Here is a 24,714-nt window from a genome sequence, read left to right on the forward strand (position 1 = left end):
GGGCTCTCTGTGCCTCCTGTACCTGGATGTCTGTTTCCTTCCTTAGGTTAGGGAAGTTTTCATCTATTATTTCTTGAAATAGATTCTCTGCCCCCTTGTCTCGCCCTACTCCTTCCGGGACACCTATAACATGGATGTTACTGCGCTTGATGTTGTCCCAGAGGTCCCTTAGACTGTCCTCACTCTTTTTAATTCTTTTCTCTTTTACCTGTTCACCTTGGGTAATTTCTTCTAGTCTTTCGTCCAGCTCACAGATCCGTTCTTCTGTATCCTCTACTCTGCTTTTGAGTCCCTCTAATGAATTTTTCATTTCCAGTATTGTATTCTTCATTTCTGATTGGTTCTTTTTTATATCTTCCATTTCTTTGTTGACATTCTCACTGAGTTCATCTATTCTTCTCCCCAGATCAGTGAGCATCCTTAACACTCTTAGTTTGAACTCTCTGTCGGGTAGGTTGCTCATTTCTGTTTCACTTAGTTCCTTTTCTGGGGTTTTTTCCTGTTCCCTTACTTGGAATGTATTCTATAATAAGCTTTGTAGAATCATTTGACTCTTTAAATATATGCACGAATAATTTTTTAAATAAAAATTTGATTTTTAAAAATTTTCTATTCTACTTCCCTTAAAGTTCAGGCGTGAAAGGGAGAAATTAGTAGATACAAACTTCTGTGATTAATCAGATTATGTTAATACTGGACATCTTATATTGCCTATACTAGAGAGCGTCCTAAAGACAGATCTGTGTCAATTCCATAGTTTTATAACCCTCTGTAGTACCTACAATATCACTGAGCATCTTGTAGATATTCGGAATACAGTTTTTCTTTACAGAGTAGATGGTGTTATATTGTTAACATATAACAAAATATGGATTACCACAGCAATTGTGGATTCCATATAATAATCATGATTGAGTTTATTCTTTAATAAGTCATTCAAAGAATAATTCAAATCTTAGGGAAGCTATTTTTTTACGCCCCAGCCCAAAAAGATTTTTAATCAGAAAGGCCTTGAAAATCGGCATGGCACATAAATACTCAATATTCTTCTTTATTCACAAATTGAAAGATTCATAATCTACAAATATTACCAAAGGAAGGAAAAGGCATTTTTTTAGCTTTACTGAGGTATAACTGACAAATCAAATTATAAGATACTTAAAATGTACAATGTGATATTTGATACACATTGTGAAAGGATTCCTGTCATCCAGTTAATTAATACATCTGTCACCTCACATATAGGAAGGTAAAATTTAACAAATAAAATTTAACATCTGGGCTGGCCCCGTGGCTTAGTGGTTAAGTGCGCGCGCTCCGCTGCTGGCGGCCCAGGGTTCGGATCCCGGGCGCGCACCGACGCACCGCTTCTTCAACACCATGCTGAGGCCGCGTCCCACATACAGCAACTAGAAGGATGTGCGGTTATGACATACAACTATCTACTGGGGCTTTGGGGGAAAAAATAAATTAATAAAAAAAAAAAAAATTTAACATCTGTCATGACTTCAAAACAATTTCTCAATAAGCACATAATTCTATTTTATCTCTACTTCTATAACAAATAATGCTCCATTAAATAATTACTATTTGATTAAAATTTTTTGATTTCAACAATCTCTTCAGAAATATCCCATACCACCTCCCTGTAAGATCTATATGGATCAAAAATATATTAAGTTATTTTTGAAAAGAAAGTGACATGGCAAAATGGATAAAAATACTAGTTTAAATAAGATATAACAAGTCTGAAAGGATACAGGCCAAAGTATTAACAGTGGTTATCTCTGAGCGCAAGAATACAGGTGAGTGATCCTTCCCTTCGTTACCTTTGTTACCTTTTTTTCCTTTCTGCCTAGCCATCCAATTTTCCTACAAGGTACATATTAAAAGCATTTAAAAGGACATAATGAAAAATAGCTCTCCCAAAATGAACTCATAGTACACCTTAGCATGGATGTTCCTAAGTCGTCCCTTGCAAGTCAGTGATAAAAGCTAGGGGAATAAAACTTCAAAATAAATGAAAAGGCATAAACTTAAAAAGAAGGAGAAAGGAGAAACACAGTGGAACCATAACTTCTCTTAATAAATATGGCTGAAAACTATATCTCAAATCATTCTGCATCATCTTAATTACCCAAAGAAGTAACTTGCAGAAACATTTGTACTACACTTTGTATTACTATCACCTTCAATATTATTTTCTAAAAAGTATTCTAAAAATCTTAGATAAAAGTCTTAGCACTTACTGCTGTAAGGCCTTCATTATTACAAATGTTGACATCAGCACTGTATTCTAATAACTTACTCATGCATTTCTTCTGCCTGAAAAAGAAAAAGAGACAGTGACAGATAACTGGTACTAGAAAAATAAACACATGGCAATTATTTTACTGAAATATTAACTATACTCAGCATTAGTTGATGGCAAGTATCTGTATCTGCAATATTTAACATTTGAAATAAAATATATATTTTATTTCATGTTTTAATACATGTTATACAAACATATAACATTTGAAATAAAATACGAAAATTGTTTCTATGACTCAAAGATAACAGGATAAAGAAAAAGCACAATGAGGTTTTCATGTCATTGGGACAAATTCATTATTCAAAATTCCGAGAACCTTCTAGTGTTGACTGACTAGTTGGAAAAGTAATCTTCATTAGAAATTTGAGACAATATAAGTCTAATGGAAAACGAATGGATATAGCAAAATGATGTCTCATTGTATCCTACATTCTTGATTGCAAAATATTTAAAAGTTAATGCTGAGTTATAAAAATATAACGAAAAAATTAATAAAATTCACGTCTATGTATCCCCCTACCCACTTCATTTTTTTTCCTATTATTTTTACTGTGGTAAAATACACATAACATAAAATTTATCATCTTAACCATTTTTAAGCATACAGTTCAGTGGTATTAAGTACATTCATACTGTTGTGCAACCATCACCACTATCCATCTCACGAACTCTTTTCATCTTGCAAAACTGAAACTCTATACCCATTAAAGAATAACTCCCCATTCCCTCTCCCCCTACTCCCTGGCAACCACTGTTCTTCGTCTCTATGATTTGGGTTTATCCAAGTACCTCACAAAAGTGGACTCATACAGTGTTTGTGTTTTTGTGACTGGCTTCTTTCACTTAGCATAATGTCCTCAAGGTTCACCCACATTGTAGCATGTCAGAATTTCCTTCCTTTTTAAGGCTGGATAATATTCTACTGTACGTATATACCACATTTTGCTTATCCATTCATCTGTCAATGGACACTTAAGTTGCTTTCATTTTAGCTATTATGAATAATGCTGTTATGAACATGGGTGTACAAATATTTCTTCAAGACCCTGCTTTCAATTTTATTGGGTATATACCCAGAAGTGGGATGGCTGGATCATGTGGTAATTCTATTTTTAATTTTTTAAGGAACTGCCAAACTGCTGGTTTTCAGAGCACCTGTACCACTTTACATTCCCACTAACAGTGTGCAAGAATTGCAATTTCTCCACATCCTCACAACCACTTGTTTTCTGCTTTGATAGCCATGCTAATGAGTGTGAGTTGGTATCTCACTGTAGTTTTGATTTGCATTTCCCTAATGATTAGTGATATTGAGCATCTTTTCATGTTCTTATTAGAACATGAAAAGATAGGAAACATGAAAAGATATGCATTTGTATATCTTTTTTGGAGAAATGTCAAGTCCTTTGCCCCCTTTTGAATTGCCTACCCATTTCATTTTGCTCACAATGTTTCCTCTTAGATGATCCATTCCTAGTCACTATCCAATATTCATCTCAATTTCCCCTTCATTAAATAATAAAATAAAAATTCCTGCTTTGGAAACTGAAAATGATACACACACACGCAATATATATATAATATACATTTTATTTATTTTTTGTGTGTGTGTGAGGAAGATCAGCCCTGAGCTAACATCCATGCCAATCCTCCTCTTTTTGCTGAGGAAGACCGGCTCTGAGCTAACATCTATTGCCAATCCTCCTCCTTTTTGTTTTTTCCCTTTTTCTCCCCAAAGCCCCAGTAGATAGTTGTATGTCATAGTTGCACACCCTTCTAGCTGCTGCATGTGGGACACCGCCTTAGCATGGCTGGAAAGCGGTGCATCGGTGCGCACCTGGGATCCGAACCTGGGCCGCCGGTAGCGGAGCATGCGAACTTAACCGCTAAGCCACAGGGCTGGCCCTATAATATACATTTTATATACAAGCTTGATTATGCTCAGTACTGAACTGATTAAGGAAATATGATATAATCCATGACATGAAGTTTATGATCTAGTTGACCAGTTATATTTATATATATATATATATATGTAAAATATAAAATAGTGTATATGTAATAGTATATTATGTATACTATATTGAAAAATATAGTAGATATAGTATGTATAGTATTAATACATACAAGTATACTACATATATAGTATATGATAGAGAGTATATAGTACATATATATGTGTATATATTACTATTTACTCAATTAGATCATAAATTTCTTCATGCCATGGATTACATCATTTTTCTTTAATCAACTCAGTACTGAGCATAGCTAGGTACTTTCATTAAAACTTTATTGATTATTAATTATTCAGTCTTATAAGTCAATAACTAAAATTTTTATTGACTGAATAAACCTTTTAAAAGAAAACAACAGATTACATTTCTTGCTTTGGTTTTTTGTATCTGAAACAAAGTTAAATATCATTTAAAATCACCATTACAATCAAAGAAATGGAAAAAAATAAAGCTCTGAGTAAACTTGTAAGTTCAAACATTTACAAAGTTCCTCCATCTAACACATTGTTATAAAAACCTTAGGAATAAATCTTCAACAATCATGAGACAATAGACCAGACAGTTCTATTAAAATGAACACGTTGGGCAGGCCCCGTGGCTTAGCGGTTAAGAGCGTGCGCTCCGCTGCTGGCGTCCCGGGTTCGGATCCCGGGCACGCACCGACACACCGCTTCTCCAGCCATGCTGAGGCCGCGTCCCACATACAGCAACTAGAAGGATGTGCAGCTATGACATACAACTATCTACTGGGGCTTTGGGGAAAAAAAATAAATAAATAAATAAAAATTAAAATGAACACATTGTTTAAAATATGTATGTATGTGTGGGTGTGTGTGAGTGTGGGTGTGTGGGGGTGGTGTGCGTGTGTGTGTGTGTGTGTGTGTGTGTACCCATATTGCTGGATTTCTAAAACCTATTCAGAAGCCTGTCATGGACCATTGGCCTGTTACCAAAATAAACACTTAGGTGGGAATCAGCCGGGGAAACAGTCCTAAAGAAGTGTTTAAGGTAGGGGTTGTTGAAGAAAAGCAGCAATCCATAACACTCTCCCTCCCAAAAATGAACTACAAAAGGTCCAAGGCAATATGAGAGAAATATATCCTCTATTTTTTACTTAATCATTATAGCTACTTTCCAGAACCTAAGTAAATCCAAACAACCCACTAAGTGAGCACCTATTTTGCTAAGAATTGGAGCTAAAATATTAAATAACACACAGGCTCTGCCCTTTATGAGCTCACAATCTAGCCCAAAAAATAAAGAAAAAGATCACGTTTCAAATATGACCAATACACAACCTAAGGATACAGGATAATTTTGAAGTCTTCCCTTTTACCATTCTCATACAACTGTGAGCAACGTTGGATCCTCCTGTACAGGAAGCAACTATTTTCCTGCCCAGATATTGCAACAATTATAGGAAGCTTACAGTAACCCCCATGACACAGGGACCAGTCATCCAAGTGCTCTGTGGCAGCTTAATGGGTCTTCTATTGGAAAGGAGGCCAATTCAGTAGTAATGCGCCCAGCACTAACGGGTGAAGAGAGAAATGCTAAAGCAGGCTGAGAGAAATATACTATCCATCTGACTCATAATGAGAGCTGAGGGCACAAAACAAAAAACTAACCCCAAAAACTAGATGGACCAGCAAAATGGGCAGAATTCCCCTATGACTTCTGCTTCAGTCTAGACAAATTGGAACTCAAGAAATTATAGTAAGAAGCTATTTCTGAAAACATCAGAAGCTACAGGAAGTAACAAGTACTCGAGTCACTTAGCAAACATTTATCGAGCACCTCTAAGTTGTACAAGGCACTCATTCAATAAATAATAAAAACCAAAATAGTTAAGAATCAAGTATCAAAAGTAATTTTTATAGAAATAGAAAGGCATCCAAATTAGATGTTATGTGAGGATTACTAACTCTTCTTACTCCTTTTCTCCTCACTGAGTTGCCATGTAAATCATGTAGTATCTGTCACATTTCTTCATCTTTTTTTTTTTTTTTTTTTGTGAGGAGATCAGCCCTGTGCTAACATCTGCCAATCCTCCTCTTCTTTTGCCGAGGAAGATCGGCCCTGGGCTAACATTCACGCCCATCTTCCTCCACTTTATATGGGATGCCGCCACAGCATGGCTTGCCAAGCAGTGCGTCGGTGAACGCCCGGGACCGGCAAACCCCGGGCCACTGCAGCAGAGCACGCACACTTAACTGCTTGAGCCGCCGGTCCGGCCCCATATTTCTTCATCTTTAACAGTAAGGGCCTCCAACCTAAATGTTCTCACCAAAAAATAAAAAGATAAATATGTGAGGTGATGGTAATGGATGTGTTAACTAGATGAGAGGAATCCTTTCACAATATATATGGATATCAAATCATCATGACATACACTTTAAATATCTTACAATTTTATTTGTCAATTATACCTCAACAAAGCCAGAGGGAGAAAAAAAAAGGAATGGTCTCCTAAACGACTAAGTCTCCCTCTAAATGGCAGTAGACATTTTATCCCTGCTGTGCACCAAACTGTCCTTTCATTTATAGCTGCTGAGACAGAGGACTGAGATATTTTTCTACATGTAACTTTTTCAAAGAGGTCTGTCACTATCCTACCAACACTTGGGATAATGTATCTACACCTGAGATCAATTCAGCAAGGAAATGAATGATTTATTCTATGACCTTAGGTGTAACACCCTACAACATACCTAACGTTGCCAATTATTATAAAAACAATTGTTTAATCAGCACATTGTTACCTACTGGAACAGTGGACAACTAAACTGGTTCATATGCTAAATCAGGAAGTCGGGCAGACCAGAGTCAGAGGACTGTGCCTTCCCTTGTGCAACCTAGACATCACTATGGTTCTTGACTTTTTGGTTCCACTTTAACCCTTGTATGTAATAATTTGGCCTCAGATTGATGCAGTAGACAATTTTAGCTCCATATCCATCTCACTTAGGCCGCCATCTCAACTACCTCGAATCCCAGTTTAAAGCAGGAAACAAAAATATTTTCAAGAGTAATCAAAAGAAGAGAAACATAGGAATATATCTTCACAGAGAAGTTTTATAGCATTCAAAAATTATTTAGGGCCGGCCCCGTGGCTTAGCGGTTAAGTGCGCGTGCTCCGCTGCTGGCGGCCCGGGTTCGGATCCTGGGAGCGCACCGATGCACCGCTTCTCCGGCCATGCTGAGGCCACGTCCCACATACAGCAACTAGAAGGCTGTGCAACTATGACATACAACTATCTACTGAGGCTTTGGGGGAAAAAGAATAAAATAAATAAAAATTTAAAAAAAGAGAAAATTAAAAAAAAAAAAAAAAGTATTTATATGTTCCTCAAGCCCTAAATCAAAAACTACTTATTTTCATTTTAAACATAAGTCCAACCATTTTGGTCTGGTTTCTCAGTCCAACAGAATTATAAGAAATGAAACACAGCAGTAGAGGTAGACACAGAGATGTGATATCTGAAATTCTTGACGAAAAAGGAGACAGAAACCCATAAAAAGTATAGTAGGTTTTAAAACAGCACACAGTAACATAATGATGTTCATAATGATGACCAGAGTTACCAGGAAAAGGCAAAAATATATGGACATTTTGGAAATACTACTTTTATAATGGGAAAAAACTTATTAAAAAAAAAACTTTAAAAGAGGCCTAGAGGGCCGGCCCCGTGGCTTGGTGGTTGAGTGAGCGCGCTCCACTGCTGGCGACCCGGGTTCGGATCCCGGGCTCACACCGACGCGCTGCTTCTCCGGCCATGCTGGGGCCGCGTCCCACGTACAGCAACTGGAAGGATGTGCAGCTATGACACACAACTATCTACTGGGGCTTTGGGGGGAAAAAATAAATAAAAAAAAAAAAAAAAAAAAGAGGCCTAGAAAGCACATTACTTATTTAGAAAACTTTTTTGTTATAATTAAAATGAAAAATAGTTTGGCACTGAAAGGAGTAAGCTACTCTTATCCAGAAAGCTTACTCTAGTACAGCTCGTTCTCAAGTAATTATAAATAAACTGGGTATAATATATTTACTCTGGCTTTAATTCCATTAATAAAATTAACTAAACAAGCAATTTGGAAAATAAGCCATGGAGTTAGAAGTCGCAAAAGATGAGCACGAAAAATGACACCAAAACAAAGACATGAAAATTATGCTTTTCAGAAAATACAATGTCATTATAATACAAGTAAAAGTGAACTTCGACAAATATATCTTCAAGAAGTAAAATACTAGCAAACAATTCAATAAACTTAATATGATAGTTACTTAAAAATTGACTATAACAACCCAAGAGCCTCTTCCCAAGGCTTCCCAAATATTGGGTGAAAAAAAATCACCAAATCAAACTAGAATGCCTTGAATACTGCAATTGATAATACAACTTAAGCTACTTAAGGAAACAAAATATTTACCCATTTCTGGCTGCCAAATGAAGGGGCGTACAGCCTGAAATATCTTGATAGTTAGGATTTGCTCCTTTCTTTAACAGCAGAACCAAGCATTCCACCGATCCACAACTAAAACAATATTAAAAACAGTTCAGATACATTCAGCAAATAGCCACAGTTGACATAGCTTAATTAAACAAAAAGCTCTATTAAACACATTGTTTTTGAAGTCCATTTTAACCTACACTTTGATTTAACTTCTGTCACAAATAGTAAATATTCTCTACTTTCAAGATGGTACATTCTACTATGAAAGCTATGAAGCATTTGAGAACTTCAAATAAAGCAAAATAAAGTATTAGTACATAAAAGAAACTATATACTACTCACAACTTTTTGGCCTTTCAGAAGCCAAATTTATTAAGAAAAGTTAATTTTAACACATCTACCTAAATCCTAAAGGAGGATTTTTTACTCCTTGATTACTGATTGATTATACCCTTGAAGATTGTAGATAAAAATCATTCTCACACCTAAGTAAAAAATATAAAGCCAATGACTTCACATGCAGTTAGCATGTAAAATCTTATATTGGTAGGATAAAAGGAAAATTTCGGTGAATGTACTCTCTTAAGTACAATCTACTCTCTTAAGTACAATCCCCATGCGTAACCTACTCTGGTCTGATTGAGAACCAGCTAAGACAGTAGAGATGCGACTTAACAATTTATCTAGAGAAAGAAGGCAAGCATAGCACACTACACCCTAAATAGAATAAAGAACCACTCAGCTGTCTGTCCTCATCTCTCTCCATAACTACTGTGGGATAACACTGATTCAAAGCTTACTGATCATTACTCTAGACCAGAGTTTAACCCAAAATATCTTTAGTCTTACTTTGCTGCAATGTGAAGCAAGCTTCTTTTCACACGTCCAAATGCATAATTGACATCAAACTTCGAATTTGATAGTAGTTCAGAAACAGACCTACATCAAAAGAGAATTAAAAGAAAAGTCGATATGTTAAAAAAAATAGTTTTTAAAAACAAAATAACTCGGGGCCAGCCCGGTGGGGTAGAGGTTAAGTCTGTGCCCTCCGCTTGGGCAGCCCGGGTTTCATAGGTTCAGATCCGGCCAATGCACCACTTGTCAAGCCATGCTGTGGCAGCGTCCCATATAAAGTAGAGGAAGATGGGCACGGATCTAAGGCCAAGGCCAATCTTCCTCAGCAAAAAAGAGGAGGACAGGCATCGGATGTTAGCTCAGGGCTAATCTTCCTCACAAAAAAAAACAAAAACAAAAACAAAACTCAAGTTAGCAGCTCTTTAGTTATTCTTACCAATTATTCAGAAGGTTCTGTCCCACATCAACCAAAAAACAAGGCGCTATTCTCTAAGAAGAGCATGGCAGCCAGCGCAGTACCATCCACAAACCATCTGCCCTGACCTATAAACTGGCTGAAGGTTTCCTCGTCTGCTGCTATGACCGTGTCACCTGCTTTGAGGACACCTAAGCTGGCTTCGGCTCCCCCTAGATCCTTGAGAAACAAAGAGAGTAGGGCTGGCTGCGCCCCTTGCAAAAAGCCGAGCCTATTTAAATTAATTTTGGCCAAATAAGAAAAATCAGGCAAAACATGTTTTAACTCTATCAAATAGGAAGTTTAAAGCAAAAAATCATTTATATTTTAAACTTGTTTCAAAATACAGTTTCTCTTCACTTTCTTCTCATTATACCAAACTACCTGATGGCTAACCACAGCAGAGCTGTCTGCTACAAGGGTACACACCTCATCACACAGCCAGATAACTGTATCCCATATGTGCCCTGTAAAAAGAGCATCAGCACCACATCAGTAAAAAGAACATCCGGGCCAGCCCCATGGCTTAGCGGTAAAGTGCACGCGCTCCGCTACTTGCGGCCCGGGGTTTGGATCCTAGGCGCACACCAACGCACTGCTTCTCCGGCCATGCTGAGGCGGCGTCCCACATACAGCAACTAGAAGGATGTGCAACTATGACATACAACTATCTACTGGGGCTTTGGGGGAAAATAAAGGAGGAGGATTGGCAATAGATGTTAGCTCAGAGCCAGTCTTCCTCAGCAAAAAGAGGAGGATTAGCACGGATGTTAGCTCAGGGCTGATCTTTCTCACCAAAAAATAAAAAATAAAAAAAAGAACATCCAAGGAGTAGAACACTGGGGAAATAACTTGTCCTTCACCCCTAAACATTTGCTACAAAGATCAGTACTGACCTCTAGCAGAAATCATCGGAATGTTTTTTTCACTGTCAGGGACCAACCAAACACCTGACTTAATATCTGTCTATTCATTTAGAAAATCGCCTACCACAGAATTTTATGGTTGATATGGATCTTGGAAAATCTTGTTTCTTATTTCACAGACAGAAAATTATTAACAGAGGTTAAATAACTTGCCCCAGGGCAACATCTATGTCCAAATTTTGTGTGTGTGTGTACACACAAAAGTTAGGAAAATTTATACTGCTCAAAAACTATAAATTTGTGAAATAGGCACTCACCTGTGTTGATCAGCCATAACCATTGGCATTAATGTATAAACAGCAGTTTCATTATCTGAGTGTAAAAAAAAAACAGAAAAAATTAATTTATCTCCTACCTTTTCCAAAGGGTGATACTTAAGACTACTTTCAAGTCTTCTTAACTCCACGTAAAAAGCGAGAAGAGGTGAAAGAAAATTAAGTATAGTGCAGAATACCAGACGTATTGCAAAATTTGCAATAATGCAGAATTTCTTATCCCCTCTAATGCTCATCCTCTCTACATCATCACAAAAGTGTTTAGCTTCTGGATTTGAAGGGAAAATTAGAGACCTAATATTTTCTGTAGCTTTAACAACTGAAATTTATTTTACTTCCAAAGAAGTGTTTAATGACTTCATTTTATCATACTTACACGTACATGGTTTGGAGGAATTTTAAGTACATATGAATATTAAAGTTATATGTGCTAAAATAATTTTAAAACATTAAATATACATAGTACTTGCTTCTTGCCAATATTATAACAAAAGAAATTATTTTAGAAGCTTTTATGAAACAGCATTAAAGTCTTACTTATTACTTTACTATTCATATTTTCATTTATATCTTTTATAGAATAAATTCACAGAAATACAATCCAAAAGAAAAGGTTAAGGGGCCGATCCAGTGGCATAGTGGTTAAGTTTGCACACTCTGCTTAGGCGGCCCGGGGTTTGCAGGCCCGCATCCTGGGCGCATACCTATGCACCACTCATCAAGCCATACTGTGGCAGCGTTCCATATACAAAATAGAGGAAGATGAGCAGAGATGTTAGCTCAGGACCAATCTTCCTCAGCAAAAAGAGGAAGATTGGCAACGGCAACAGATGTTAGCTCATGGCCAATCTTCCTCACCAAAAAAAAAGAAAAAAGAAAAAGAAAAGGTTAAAAAACACCACCTATGATACCATATAATACTTATGTAAATTTCAGCTAATGTTTGAATTTATTTTTATATATTACTAATAGTCATTCCTCAATTTAATGCATTTTAGAGGTTTATGATTTTTAATGTTATTACAGAGAAGTAACCCTGACAACTCCCATCTAGGCCTCAAACAGTTAATACCAATACTAAAATTAACGAGTTAAAGTTTGAGAAGAAAAAGGATATTTTCATAATATCAGTTATTTTCATAATATCAAAGTATCTCCCCAAAATATTGATTAATTACAAAGGAAAAATGGTCAATTTACAGTGAAGAACCTACCAGATACCACCTTAATCAACTGATAAAGGGTAACATCACCAGAAATAATATATATCAATATCATGTAGCCCTGATACGATCCACAGAGAAGGGCATATCACTTTTGCAGAGTTCTTGCCAAAAATGCATAACTTTAATCTAATCATGAGAAAACATCGGATAAATCCAAATTAAAGGGAACTCCACAAAATACTTGATCAGTCCTCTTAAATAGTCTCAAGACCACTAAAGACAAGGAAAGACTGAAGACCTATCACAGTTTGGGGGAGGCTACGGAAACGTGACAACTAAACGCAACGTGGTATCTTGGATTGGATCCTAAAATTGAAAAAGGACATTAGTGGGAAAACTTGTGAAAATTCATTAATAAAATCTGTAATGTAGTTAATAGTATCACACCCATGTTAATTCCTTAGTTTTGATAACTGTACTGGGGTTGTACAAGATATGAACATTTGATGAGGCTGGGAGAAAGGTGTATGGGACCTCTGTACTATTTATGCAACTTTTCTGTAAGCCTAAAATCACTTAAAAATGAAAAGTTAAAAAAAAAAAAAAGGGAAAGGAGGGGGAATTGTTATCATTAAAAGAGTCTTAAGAGATGAGTCAACCAAATGTAATGTGTGGACTTTAGATACTGATTCAAACAAACAAATCTTAGGAAGATATTTTTGAGAGGGGAAAACTGAATATGGACTGCATATTTGATGATAAAAAATTATTGTTAATTGCGTTGGCTCTAATAATGGTATTGTGATTATGTTTGAAAAATATAATTTATATATTTAGAAATACACACTGAAGTATTTAGAGGAGAGAGGAAACAAGTTATTACCATTTCTTCACATTTTTGTTCTTTATTTTACTGTTTGTGAGTACATATATGAAAAGCAATTTAGTCCTAGTCAATATTCACAAGTTCAGTATGCAGATGCAACAAAACTCTTTCACTATAAAATAATACCAAAGAATCTTATTAGTAACAGCCAACATGTTTTAAACCATTATCTTAAAGGCACTGTTCTAAACACTTTACATGCAGCATCTCTTTTATCCTCACAACCCCCTTATGAAGTAGGCATTATTATTATACCCATTTCACAAATGAGAAAACTGAAGCACTAAGTAACAACCTGCATGGTGGTGGCATTAAGTGGCTAAGTTAGAATTCTAACCTGGCTGATTGCAGGGCCCCCACAATAAAAATCTTACAGTGCACCCAGTATACACTACATACAGTAACCAAAAGGTCTATAGTACTTATTCTTAATATGTGCAATACACTCTAATTTGTTTTATTCTCTTCTACGTCATTTTTTTAAATGCTGATTGCAACCACTAAACTGTTCTCATTAACTACCAGTGAGTCACCACTAGGCACTGAAAAACACTGCATTAAGCCTCCCTGGGCACGGCCACATTCTTTCTCTCTCATGTAATACACAACCCAATAAAAATCTGAACCTCTAAATCATGACAATTTCAATTAAGTCACTCCATAATAAACAAAGTCAGAAACAGGAAATACCCTTATTTGTGAATTTAAACTTATAAATCAAGACAGTACATAATTTTAAGCGAGCATGAGTGAGCATCATAAGGTTCACAAGGGTTTTATGTATAGGGTGTTTATTAACATAAAATTTAGATATGGATCTTATTTTTTAAGTCATATCTAACCCTATAAAAACATAGGTGCTAGAAGGAAACTATCCAGGAAATACTATACTAAGAACAGAATAAAATCTATTGTCACATGCTTCCTTCTCCACACTCATGAAGACAGCTTGAGGACCAGGTATATAATTAAAAGTTTTTAGAGTGATAAGAAAAGTTTACTCTCTCACTTTATCAGATATGTTGGCCATTTTTATTAATAGATAAAAGTTTCATAACTCAAAAACCAAAAGGAAAACCTTAAAAAACAGGGAGCTCAGATCCATGGGAGCAATTTTTGAAAAAGTGATAATTATCCTAAACCATCATTCAAATATATGCTAAAATGGGCTCAAGTTCTATTATTTTATTAAACAAACTACCTTCATTGTAAATGCAGTAGTTTAAAACTATTTTTTCCACATAAGGAAACAATATAAACCAACTTTTTAAAGTCCACTGAGAATCCATCTCCCTAAAGTAATTTCTTCCCCTCACTTCCTCTCTCACAGAATATTCCTATGTTAGCCCTGTCTAGGATGACTCAACAACTGCACTCCATTCCTTAGTGGTAACACTCAGGTTTTCATCATCCCAAGGAAACATAAATGTGACCTCCCACTATCCAATTCAGTAAATCAAATAGCTGCAGTTTAATCCTATGCAACAAACTTAATTTTAGAGTAAATTAATTTTAGAGTAAAAGTTGATTAAAAACTTTCCAACCTTAATTATTTGTTCCAATTAGATCCTTATTAAAATCACTGAATTCTAACAAGGCAAAATAAATATCTGATTATTTCCTATATGAAGAGAGATCTCAACTTCTGTTCAGCCCTTAAAATGCAAGTACAACAATCTTGATTTTTATAATTAGAATATAATATATTTATACACACACACACATACTTGAAAGAGCCAATCTCAAGAGAATTCAAAAAGATTCATCAGAATTTAGGGACAAAGGTAAACTAAAGGAACACGATGAGCAACTCATTATAATCAAGGAAAAACAAATGTAAGCAAGATACCACTTCACCTAGTAACATAAGAAACTTTTATTTTTAATTACTCTAGTTTCCAGGGACTCTCGGACTGTTGGTGGAACTTTCCAAAGAGTGGGATGAGAGGTGGATACTCAGAGCCTTAAAAATGTTGATATAATTAGATCTATAACTCTTCTATGTATTAATCTTAAGGAAATATTTATAAAGGCAGAATAAGACTTAAAAAAGTACAACGGTGCCCCTCATAAAATCTACTATAAAAACAAAAATTAGATTCAATATTTGTTACATGTATCCTATGAAATCCTACAAAGTCATTATGCATATTTAAAGACATAAAAAATGTGATACGTTTTCTAAAAGCAAAATAAAAGATTATATGTAGTATGATCTTAATTTGATAGAGAAAGAAGTAATAATGGAAAGAAATAAAGAAAATACTAACACTGTTTATCCCTGGGTGGTGGAAAAACAGATTTTTTTATTTTTCTTTTCAAAATTTTCTACAACGAAAATATATTACTTTTAAAACCAGGAAACACTATCAAAGTCTTCTAAATCACATTTACTGGGCCGGCCCCGTGGCTTGGTGGTTAAGTGAGCGCGCTCCACTGCTGGCGACCCGGGTTCGGATCCCCGGCTCCCACCGACGCGCTGCTTCTCCGGCCATGCTGAGGCCGCGTCCCACAGACAGCAACTAGAAGGATGTGCAGCTATGACACACAACTATCTACTGGGGCTTTGGGGGGAAAAATAAATAAATAAAATCTTTAAAAAAAAAAAAAAATCACATTTACTTTTTAAAAAAATGGGATTAAACTAAGCAATAAAATTGCTGTGTCAATGAAACTATACACGCAGTCTTCTTCATCAACCTATACCAATAATTTGACTGGAAAATGAGTGAGTGAGAGCAGCACTTAAGAAACGGATTCAAAGGTGGAAGTTGGAAAGAAAACAGAGAAAGAAAGCTGAAGCTGGAAGTCTAGTTACTAAAATCTGGATTATTTTCAGTCAACTTCTTCATATGCGCAAAGTACCAAGTGCAAAATTATTTTTGAGAAACAGTCACCACAAACCATCCCTATTCTTTGTCGTAAGTAGAGACGAGGGAAAATTTTTTCAAGAAAATTATCCCCAAAGTTCTCATTCCTACATTTCTTTGATGACTCCCAAGGTCTCCTTCCCTAACCTACAAATCACCTCTCCAGCAGCAATTCAAAGAAAGTTTCGGAAAAAAATGAAAGATAAACTAATACAATGCATTAAAAAAAAAAAAAAAATTCACCACCCATACCCCCTAACCTTCTCTCACTTGGGCATAGAGAACCAAAAGCCTCTTAGAGGCAGCACTGCCGTCTCCACTGCCACTAACACGTCTGAATTCACGAGGCTGCAAACAAAACGGTTTTCTTTCTCACTTTTTATTACAGTGTTTTACCTGTTCTAAAGGAACCCCAGCACACTGAACTAAAACTTCTGAACTACAGGCATCGTGCCTTATTCCTCTTTGTAGAAGCTCCCCAGCCCCACCTATGTCTGATGAATAAATGAAGAATAAAGGCAGGCGTGCATTTTAAAGAAAAGTGTATATATGCATACAAACACACAGTACTGTAAGAGTACACGTTTGATTATTCGACACTTTTATTTATCTGTTTATTGTCAAAATACAATAGTTCTCTACGTTTCCGAAAAGGAAAAAAAAAGAAGCTTCTTAACCCCCCTCTGCTGCTTAAAGTAAATACACTATTTTTGGAGCATCTCTCTATCCCCAGCAAGCAGCGTCCGCAAAATGGCCCACAACCGTAATGTTTTCTGAATCCCGGTGTCCACCACCCGGCTGATTATTTCTGCCCTTTTGCCAAATCGATAGCCGAGAGAGACTTCTGTCTGTCCCGCTTCTTCAGCAGCTGGACCCGCACTGCCCGGGCCCCTCCCGCAAACTCCCTCCCGCCCGGGCGGGAGCGGTAGCGACGGGCGCCCGGGGGTCCCAGCCCGGCCCCTTCCAGCTAAGGAAAGTCAATGTGGGCGTTTTCTCAGCTTTCGGTTCGTTCTGCCACCCGACGTCGCCGCGGCCGGAGCCCCGCCCTCGCACCCCCCGGCACCCCCAGCCCCGCGGCCCCGCTCACCGTCGGGCAGCTCCACAGTGCGCGCGCGGCGCAGCGAGCGCGTCAGGCGATTGAGCTGCTCCATCGCTCTCTCCATCCTCGGCGCGCCCTCCGCGCTCCCCCCGCCGCGCCGGCGGCCTCCGCGCCCAGCGCCCTACATCCCGCCCCGGGCCCGTCCTGCGGGCCGAGGCGTCGGCTCGCCCCGGCCAGCGCCCGAGGCTGCGCGCCGCTCCGGACTGCGTCCTCCGTCCGGGGGTCGTGGACTGCCGGACCGACCACCGAGAGGGAAGCCGCCGCCGCCGCCAACGCCGCTCGCGCCCTTCCTGCCGCCGCCGCCGCCGCCGCTTCCCTCCCGGACTCGCACAGCCTTCTGGGAACTGTAGTTCCGAGCCGGCCGAGCTGCGCGCCCGAGGCGGGGCCACGCTGGGTGCGCCTGTGGCTCCGCGCCCCGGCCACGCAGCTGGCGGGGTGGGGCGATGTGTGCGGGAAGCAATGTAGAAATGCCAAGGCTGGGCGTACCCCCATGTTCCCGGGGAGACTTCCTGGGTGTCCCCACGCCCCCAGGTTGTACGAGAGCAGCTTTCTTCTATTCTGTCACTCCCCTACATAGCAGATTGGGGATTTACACAATTGTTCTTAAAATAAATCCATCATCATCATCATCATCATCATCATCATCATCATCATCATCATCATCCCAGTTTTGGTACATTTGTTTTTCAGGTACACGAACTGTTGAAATATTGTATTTTCATATGTCAAATTTAAAGAACAGTAAAGTCAAACAAAGGCAAAGGCAGAATACAGTTTTTATTTCATTGCAAGTAACTTCATCATAGCTTAATTATTTGTCTCCCCTGCTGGGGGACTCCATGAGGGCAAGGACACCACTCTATCTTGTGCCTTATATTCCGGTACTTACCACGGCACCTGACACAAGGTTGATACTTTGGGAAGATACGGATGATGACATCTTGAAAGATAATTTTAGTTTATTTGGTAGATGCTGACGTGTCAAGGTGATGACAGATCCCAGTGGGAAATCCAAAGACTGACTTTGTGCGTTGCAAAAAACTTGACAATACCAACAACGTGTGGAAGAAACGAATTATAAGGAAATTGGTGGGGAAAGATCATATTTGTCATCTCTACCCAGAAGTTGAGCACAAGCAAGGATAAGAACAAGAATTTGAGCAGCTGAAACATGAAAGAATTAATCCAATCCAAGTGAATATGAGCCTGACTAATACCACTGACAATGAAAAGTTAAGGGAGGAATTTTCTCCTCTTGGACATAACCAGTTCCAAGATGATGCTGGAGCAAGAGAGAAGCCAAGAGCTTGGACTTTCTCAGCTTCTCTTTCCTCAAAGAGGCAAAGCTGTTCCTACAATGAATGGGCACATGTGTGTTAATAATGTATGTTGGCTGGCCCAGAAGAAGAAAGTCTCACCTGCCCATCCAGGATTTGCAGGGGTAAATGATGGCTGGCATGGGTGTTCCCTGCCAATCCCAACCTAAATCCGACCTGCAGCTGTCAGTTGCTTGTTCCAGTGGTGCAACAGGCTCAGGGCAGACCTCCTAACCGGTTGGTTCAGATGAGACCTAAACCAGTCTGGCAACGAGGTGGAAGGTCAAAGCTTCAAAAGAATGCCAAATTCTATGGGCCGTTCTGGGCCATGCCCAACCCTTTGTAACCTGGTTTCAAATAGAAACGCTCCAGCCTTTCTTGGTCTCCCCATATCATTCAGAAAGTCAAGATCCCCACTGCTGTACAGGAATTAGCACCTTAGCCCCTGTTATCACTAGCACTCCTTAAGCTGTTGCTCCATATAAATCACTTCCAATGTCCTGTGGGCACCAAGCCTGGAGTTTGTGTGCAGGGACGGGAGCCCCCAATAGCCTCCATGGTGGGCATCGCTCCCCATGCTGGTCACTGTTCGCCATAGGAGCAGAAGATGCTAGAAGAACATTACAGAATGCTGCTGTAGATTGTCAGTTCTAAATTCTGCCACATGATGTGGTTTCTCAAATAGCTCTGATCCAAGGTGCATGAAGCTGTGGTACTACTGTAGGCTTATCACTTCCTGTCCAATAGAACTTTCTACAGTGACAGAAATGTTCTATAATCTGTGCTGTCCAAAATAGTAGCCACCAACCAAATGGGGCTACTGGGTCCATGAAATGTAGCTAGTGCAACTGGATTTTAAATATGTGTTTACATGTAATTAATTAAATAGCCTCGTGTGCCTAGTGGCTACCATATTGGACAGGGCAGCTTATCACCCCAAGAAGGAAGCTGCCCATGGGGATGACAAAAAAGCCAAATAGCTCCTCATAGATTATTAGCTAAAGAATTGAGGATTTTCTCACTTGTCCTGTGGAAGCCAACACCAAGAATATCAAATGAAAGCTTTAAAAGATTATTTGGGGCCAGCCCTGGTGGCCTAGTGGTTAAGTTCAGCATGCTCTGCTTTGGTGGCCCAAGTTCAGTTCCCAGGCGTGGACCTACACCATGTCAGTGGCCATGCTGTGGCAGTGGCTCATATGCAAAAAGAGAAAGATTGGCAACAGGAAGAATTAGCTCAGGGCAAATGTTAGCTCAGGGTGAATCTTCCTCAGCAAAAAGCAAAAACAAAAAACATTTGTAACATAAGTTCCATTATCAAAAGCATAAATCTCTTCAGTTATAAGAATCCAGATTTTTCTGTGGCCCAGTTTTAACTTTTTTTTTCTATTTCTGGATTTGCTTTCCTCCCTGAAAATTGGTTTTATTAGAGATACCCAAGCTTAAGTTTCTCCATTTAAAAGAAGAAAACAATCAATTAGATAAAAAGTAGGAGGAGAGCAGGGGGGAAAAAGGCAAAGAACAAAGAATAAACATTGTAAAAACAAGACACAAAAAATAAGATGGTAGAAATAGTCCAAATACATCCAAGGCCATAGTCACAGAAAATATAAACAGAGTAAACTCAATGATTAAAAGACAGATGTCTTAGACTATATGAAAAGGTAAAACAAAACAGCTATTTGCTATTTCTAAGAGACCACCATTTCCAGGAGGAAATGGGAAAAAAGACATACCAAATAAATATTGACCAAAAAATCTGGTATTGTTATTAGTCAGAGTTCTCCAGAGAAACAGAACTAATAGGATATGTACATATATACAGAAAGAGATTTATTATAAGGAATTGGCTCATGTGATTATGGAGGCTGTCTAGTTCAAAATTTGCACTGCAGACCAGCAGGCTGGACACCCAGGAGAGTGGATGGTGCAGATGAAGGCGGAAGGAAGTCTGCTGAAGAATTCCCTCTTGCCAGTCTTTTTGTTCTCTTCAGGCCTTCAAGGGATTGGATGAAGCCCACCCACATCGTGGAAGGCAATCTGCTTTCAGTCTCATCCAAAAACACCCTCCAAGTGGACACATAAAATTAACTATCACAAACAATATTAATATCAGCAAAATAAGCTTTAAAGCAAAAAAACATTATTAGAGTCAAAGAGAGTCACCAAGAAGTTTTTAATAGTCCTGAATCTATATCTAACAACAGACTAAAAATAAATCTACTCTTGACACAATTACAAGAATAAGTTCCACCACCAACAGTGGTAGATTTTTAGCACAATTCTCTCTGAAACTGATAGAGCTAGCAGAAAAAGATAGGTAAGGACATAGGAGATTTTAAAAGTTCAGCTCCGAGCCTCATCAAGAGCATGTGCAGAACATTCACTCCAGCTAAGAGGGAATACACATTCTTTTAAAGCACATATTTAGAAAAACGTAAAGGGCACTAGTGCTGGTCTTCAGAATAGTGTTAATTAGGAGGCAACTAAAGAGATCATGACCAAAGCCAGGCTGGGGTAGGGTGAGAACCCCAAGGAATGGAGTGCACAGAGGCAGCTCTCAGAGGAAAACAAAGCAGGCTGCAGGTCAAGGAAGGAAGGGGACACGGGAGCCAGTAAAAGGAAGGGTGGGGCTGGGCCACGAGTCTCACTAAACCATACTCTCTCATTTAGTATCCATGCAACAGAATTTTTACATCAAAGTGCAGGATCCTGCACTTGTCCTGTTGGATTTCATCTTCGAATATTAAGGCCATTATTATAACCTTCAGGGCCAGACCCATGGGGTACTGGTTAAGTGTGCACGCTCTGCTGCTGGCGGCCCAGGTTCAGATCCCGGGCGTGCACCGATGCACCGCTTGCCAGGCCATGCTGTGGCAGCATTCCATATAAAGTGGAGGAAGATAGGCACAGATGTTAGCCCAGGGCCAGTCTTCCTCAGCAAAAAGAGGAGGATTGGCATGGATGTTAGCTCAGGGCTGATCTTCCTCACCAAAAATAAATAAATAAATAAAATAAAATAACCTTCAAAGATCTTTTTGGATCCTCCATCTACTAGTCACGTGACTACTAGCCACTGCCTTCTGTGCTGTAGATCATGTGCAGATTTGACAAGCTCCGCCTCCATAGAGATTTAAGTCACAGATACAATTACTGAAACAAGAGAGGACCAAAGAAAAACATCCTTAAAATTGCCACTTAAAACCTCCCCCAGATTATCCTTGATTCATTAATGGCTCTTTTGGAAAGAATTTTCATCATCTATTAATACATCAAATTGTCTATATATCAAAAGTCATTTAAAAATGGTTGTGGGGCCGGCCCGGTGGCTTGGCGGTTGGGTGCGTGCGCTCCGCTGCTGGCGGCCCGGGTTTGGGTCCCGGGCGAGAACTGACGCGCTGCTTCTCCGGCCATGCTGAGGCCGCGTCCCACATGCAGCAACTGGAAGGATGTGCAGCTATGACATGCGGGTGTCTACTGGGTCTTTGGGGGAATAAATAAATAAATAAAATTATTAAAAATGGTTGTGCATGGGGCTGGCCCTGTGGTCTAGTAGTTAAGTTCGGTGCACTTCACTTTGGCGGCTTGGATTCGGTTCACCGCTTGCCAGGCCATGCTGTGGCGCCAACCCACATACAAAATAGAGGAAGATGGGCACAGATGTTAGCTCAGGGCAAATCTTCCTCAAGCAAAAAGAGGAAGATTGGCAATGGATGTTAGCTTAGGGTGAATCGTCCTCAGCAAAAAAAAGAAAAAAAAAATGGTTGTGCACATTTTGATCCGTTCATTTCACCTCTGGAACTATAGCCCAAAGAAATAATCAGAAACAAAGACAAAGATTTATAAATAGATACATTTATTTATTCATTCAGAACCATATGTTAAGTACCTTTCATGATCCAAGCACTACGCTAATAACAAAAGTACCAGCATACTGTCTATGGGAGGACAGAGAGGTTTCTGAAATTATTTATTTATTTATTTATTTTGGTGAGGAAGATTAGTCCTAAGCTAACATCTGATGCCAATCCTCCCCTTTTTGCTGAGGAAGATTGGCCCTGGGCTAACATCCGTGCCCATCTTCCTCTACTTTATATGGGACTCCGCCACAGTGTGGCTTGACAAGCTGTGTGTCAATCCGAACCCAGGATCCAAACCAGCGAACCCCAGGCCGCCGAAGCAGAGCACACAAACTTAACCACTATGCCACCAGGCCAGCCCTGAAATAATATTTTTAAAATAATTACACTCATGGATACATAATTACTAACAAAGATAAGTGCTCTACAAGGAAAGAAAACCATTCAGTGAAAAACTGAGAACATCCAGAAAGGCTTTCCCAAGAAAGAGACATTTATGCTATGAATCAAAAGATGAATAGGAGGTATCTAGGCAAAGGAGAGAGGGTGGTGAGGAATGTTCTGGATAGAGAGAATGGAATTTGCAAAGATCCTGTGGTGTGTGGAATGTTCAAGAAACCTAAAGAAAGTTATCTTTCTGGTATGTCTCTGAAAGCCAAGGAGTGAAAGGAACACTATGAGATGAGACGAGAGAGGAAGCAGTCCATGCAGGGCTTTGAAGGCCATGATAGGACCTTTAACATGAGAGCAGTGGAAAAGCATTAAAGAATTTTAAGCTGGCGGGGGTAATATGATCAGGTCTGTGTTTGGAGGGAAAAAATTCTCTCCACCTAAAGTATAAAGAATGGATTGGACTGATGGTAGCGTAAATAAAGACAGGCTAGTTGGTGGGCTACTAGTTAGTCCAGGTGAGAGGTGATTGTCTTTTGGACTAACATGGTGGCTCTGTAAGTAGAGAGAACTGGATAGATTGAGAAATGTTTTGGTGATAAAATCAATAACAGCTGATGATGGTGGAAAAGGAGAGTTTACTTGTCCAAGATTGATCCCTGCAGGTTGACCTCCCAGAGAGGGAACTAACTTCCTGAAAAGCTCAATGGAAACTGGATAAATCTAAGAGGTAAAAGTAGTCTATGCTGGTAGAATATCGATGGACTGGATCAGGCTGTGCAGGAGAGAAGAGTAATAGAGAGGAAGCTGGAGTGGGATGTGGAGTTGAAGGAAGGTTTTTTGTTTTGTTTTTTCAAGCAATCAGATAATTGAGGATGTTTTAAATGCTCTAGTTGAAAGTAATTGAACAGTCCAGAGAAAAAGAAATGTCTTAGTCCATTCGGGCTGCTACAACAAAAATACCATAGACTGGGTGGTTTAAACAACGAACATTTATTTCTCACAGTTCTGGAAACTGGAAGTTTGATATCAGGGTGCCAACAGGGTTGAGTTCTGATGAGAACCCTCTTCTGGGTTGCAGACTGCTGTCGTGTTGTATCTTCACATGGCAGAAAGAGAGCTAGAGAGCTCTCTGGGGTCTCTTTTATAAGGGCACTGATCCCATTCATGAGGGCTCCACTCTCATGACCTAATTACCTCCCGAAGGTCTTACTGCCTAATATTCACATTGTGGGTTAGGATTTCAATATACAAATTTTGGAGATGCACAAGTATTCAGTCCATAACAAGGAATAACTGATGATATAAGGTCTAAAGCACAGGAAAATTTGTAAATAAATAAATAAGAACTGCTTATCATGGATAAAGAGAACAGATTGGTGGTTGCCTGAGGCAAGAGGTGGGGGGTGGGCAAAATGGGTGAAGGGGGTCAAATGGTACAAATTTCCAGTTATAAAATGAATAAGTCATGGGGATGTAATGCACAGCATGGTGCCTATGGTTAATAATGCTGTACTGCATATTTGAAAGTAGCTAGGAGAGTGGGTCTTGAAAGTTCTCATCATGAGAAAAAAAACATTGTAACTATGTATGGTGATGGATATTAATTAGACTTATTGTGGTGATCATTTTGCAATATATACAAATATTGAATCATCACATTATACACCTGAAACTAATATAACGTTATGTCAGTTATACCACAATAAAAAAATAAAAATAAATAAAATTTTTTAAAAAAGAACTGCTTCAATATCCAACAATAAGAAAATTGTTCAACAAATTGTGGTATGTATGTAATGCAATATTTTGCAGCCATTAAAAATGCTGTAT

At 38.8% G+C, this 24,714-nt stretch overlaps 1 protein-coding gene across 6 annotated transcripts in view; it reads right to left on the reverse strand.

Annotated features, from left to right (window-relative positions):
• HACE1 (HECT domain and ankyrin repeat containing E3 ubiquitin protein ligase 1) overlaps window positions 1–17,583 on the reverse strand; it is a 112,879-nt gene extending 95,296 nt beyond the window's left edge. For 3 of the 6 annotated variants that reach the window (XM_087443931.1, XM_087443932.1, XM_087443930.1), the window contains exons 1-5: window positions 17,307–17,583; window positions 11,280–11,334; window positions 9,637–9,726; window positions 8,764–8,868; window positions 2,250–2,325 (exon numbers count right to left, since the gene is read on the reverse strand). In XM_087443931.1, the coding sequence (XP_087300057.1) occupies window positions 2,250–2,325; window positions 8,764–8,868; window positions 9,637–9,726; window positions 11,280–11,334; window positions 17,307–17,382 (402 nt within the window). In that variant the 5' untranslated portion in view covers window positions 17,383–17,583. The remainder of the gene's footprint in view (window positions 1–2,249; window positions 2,326–8,763; window positions 8,869–9,636; window positions 9,727–11,279; window positions 11,335–17,306) is intronic. The other 3 variants (XM_087443928.1, XM_014781131.2, XM_004422158.2) reach the window with 3 other exon arrangements.
• Window positions 17,584–24,714: the final 7,131 nt, after the last annotated feature.

This window comes from Ceratotherium simum, chromosome 19 (genome assembly GCF_057802395.1).
Source record: "Ceratotherium simum simum isolate JZ-2026a chromosome 19, ASM5780239v1, whole genome shotgun sequence".
Lineage (NCBI taxonomy): Eukaryota > Metazoa > Chordata > Mammalia > Perissodactyla > Rhinocerotidae > Ceratotherium > Ceratotherium simum.